The sequence below is a fragment of the Oreochromis aureus genome, linkage group 4 (assembly GCF_013358895.1).
Source record: "Oreochromis aureus strain Israel breed Guangdong linkage group 4, ZZ_aureus, whole genome shotgun sequence".
NCBI classification, from domain to species: domain Eukaryota; kingdom Metazoa; phylum Chordata; class Actinopteri; order Cichliformes; family Cichlidae; genus Oreochromis; species Oreochromis aureus.
Window position 1 is genome coordinate 20,939,674 of NC_052945.1, and position 3,340 is coordinate 20,943,013.

The 3,340-nt window shown below is 38.2% G+C and overlaps 1 gene segment (V, D, J or C); it reads right to left on the minus strand.

Moving 5' to 3' along the window:
- Positions 1 to 258: 258 nt before the first annotated feature.
- On the minus strand, positions 259 to 3,133 carry LOC116328189. The segment is given in 3 exon segments: positions 259 to 655; positions 744 to 811; positions 3,100 to 3,133. Coding segments are annotated over 2 exon segments (345 nt in total).
- Positions 3,134 to 3,340: the final 207 nt, after the last annotated feature.

Consider the following 3,340-nt stretch of genomic DNA (forward strand, 5'->3'; position numbering starts at 1 on the left):
TGACTGGTAAACTGTAATGAGTGAACAGTATACCTGCCTTTGGCTTTTACAGCTGTTTACTATTTGCTACTACCAATTTAGTCAGATGTTTATTTCATACTTTTTATAAATTATCAATTTATTTATATTTACGAGGACTGACAATAGGCAAAACATAACTTATTTTTCAAAACAATGCTGCAGTTGTTATTTTTTAAGTGTTAATTTAATATCTAGGAACTTAAATTTAAAACATTTTCAGATTGTTATTTTTCATGTAGTTTTTGTTTGTCACTATTTATCTTCTAAGCTTGACATGGTTCAGTGCTTCTCAGATACACAGTTTTTGCATGGCCTTTCAGTCTCTTATTTCACTGTGGCTATCGTGCACAGAAATAAACTGCAGAGTCTTCTTGTTTGAGGCTGTTCACCACTAAATTCACACGATTTTGGGAAGTGTCTTTGGTGATGGAAAACTGGCCTTGGAGACTTTGGGCAAATATTGTGCCAGTCCCGCCATCAATGCGTCCGATCCACTCCAGTCCTTTCCCAGGTTTTTGACGAATCCAGTGCAACCAAGCCAGAGAGAGTCCTTGAACTCTACAGGACAGAGTGACTGATTGTCCTGGTCTGCTGACCACTGGCTCTGATGAGGTGAGAGACTGACAGCGAGCAGCTGAAAGAGATAAAGAGTTTAGAGGGAAGGAGCTAAAATCCAAATTATAATAATATTCTTTTCCTATATTGATACAGACTTCACTCACCTGAAATAAAAGTCAAAAGGAGCAGACTCTGTAAAATGGCCATGGTCATAACCTGGTTGAGACTTCAACTGTAAATGGTGACGTGAATGAGAGATATTTATGCTGTGTAGTCAGAGTGGGTGGGGATTTTTGGTCAGGTTGAATTTGCCTGTTTGTGTAACTGAAATGCAGATGAAGCAAGCTTTGTAAGCTATCACATTAATGAAATACAGTCTCATGCAGTGAGACAAACAAAACAAAACAAATCACACAGTCAGTGCCAATATACCTGTTGAAAACCTGTTTCATTGTTTCTCTGCATACTGGCAGATGTGAGAAACTTGTCAGTGTACGCCCTCTAGTGTTCCACATTATTTTACTGTTCAATCTCCATGTGTAGTGTTTTGATTATTTATGCCCAGACAATGACTTCAATGAAGACATATCTTTTTAACCAATACAATTTATTTTATTGGGTACTTAATTAATAATTAAAAGACAACATTTTATAAAACACTTAAAAACTTAAACAGTGTGTTTAAGTATGTTTTAGTAATATCAGTATCACTTTTTGTGTGACTTGGTTAATTTGAAGGTTAGCATCATATATGTGTTTGATACTTTATTCCACACACAGTTAGGTATTGTAATAATAATAATAATAATAATAATGCAATGCATTTATGTAGCGCATTTCAGGACCCCTCAAAGCACTTTACAATACCACTATTCATTCATTCTCACATTCATACACTGGTGAAGGCAAGCTACAGTTGTAGCCACAGCTGCCCTGGGGCAGACTGACAGAGGCGAGGCTGTCTTGCCCAAGGACACAACGACCGAGACTGTCCGAGCTGGGGCTCAAACCGGCAACCTTCCGATTACAAGACGAACACCCAACTCTTGAGCCACGATCGCCCCTATTGTGAGTAAGTTGGATGTAGACTGGAGCTCGCAGGCACCTTGAGACGACAATTCTTATTGCTACTCTGCCAGACAGGACAGGCAAAGAAAAAATAAAAATAAATAAAGGGACCAGAATTAATTTGACTGAAGGCTTAAATAGCCTTCAGTCAGGTGTGGACAGTTTCTTTGTTATGTCATTACTAATTAAGCATTGTGTTAACACACTTCTTAACATAATTAAGAAGTGTGTTAAAAAGGCCAACACAGTTCTGAAAAATATTTTTTGATTGGATGAAACCAAGATCAACCTCTACCAGAATCATGGTAAGAAAAAAGTATGGAGAAGACATGGAGTAGTTCATGAGTCAAAGCATAACACATCATCTGTAAAACACTGTGGAGGCAGTGTGATGGGATGGATGGGAGGATGCATTTCACTTGTTGAAGACTAAGCTTTTGGCAGAAAGGCACACAAACAGCAACTGAAAGCCAGCATCTGCTGATGTCCATGAGCCACAGACCTCAGGCTGTCACTGCCAGTGTTTTAACCAAATTTTAGAAATGAACATTTTATTTGCAGTGATTTTATTTGTCCGATTACTTTTGAGCCCCTGAAATAAAGGGATTGTGTTACAAAATGCTTTAGTTCCTCACAGTTTTATGCAATCTTTTTGTTCAGCCGTCTGAATTAAAGCTGAAAGTCTGCACTTCAACTGCATCTGCATTTCAACTGCATTCAACCACATTATGATGATAGATTGAAGCAATAAATTAATGAAATATTAGAAAAATTGATTTTGAAAATTGTGTCTGTTATTTTCTGGGTTTTTTTTTTTAATGAATTCATGGATGAGTATGGGGGACTGTTCACACAGTCCACTATATATAGTAAGCAATCCACTCCTTTACCAGGAGCCTGTCTGCAGTGTTGGGTAGGTAACTTTTAAAATGTATTCCACTACAGATTACAGATTACATGCCCCAAAAGGTATTTTGGAAAGTATCTGTTACGTTACTCAATGACAGTAACGTATTCTGAATACTTTGGATTACTTAATATATTATCATGTTTTTTACAACAACATGAATGTACTATTGCTGTGTGATATATTACTTTTACTGAAACCACTCGCCATACCAATACCAACTAGATTTTAAAATCTTAATATAAAATGAGTAACAGTAGGGTGGACATTAGGTAAGGCTGCACTTTTTGCAGCAATCTTGTATAGAAAACTATTCTGCGTGTATATAAAACAGGTAAAAAGGCGTAAAACCGTAAAGGGACCTCTGGCTAATATGTCGGGTTCAGTGTTGGGCTCTTAGCCGAAAACTAGCCATACTTTGTTGTCTGGGTCAACTTGGCTAGCGAGAGACAGAGAGAGGCGTTGAAAGGCTGCTCCAACTGAACTTATTGTTTCGGAGGAAAACACGAGCACAGCGTACAGTCGAGTCTTAATAGCTTACTTACAACTGGGCTCGTCAGGCACTCTTCTTGGCTGCAGTGGTTATTGTTATATTTACATGCTTCCGTCTCCCGTTTCTGCTCTCCCTCCCTCGCTCACAGACACATAACGGGTATGGGAGTCCATCCTCCCTGCACCACGGACTACACTGCTCATGAGGCTACATTGTTTAGGGCGATGCCTGTAACACTCTGCCTATTGCCTTCATGTTAAATCATTTTTGTGAATAAATTTTAAAAATATTTT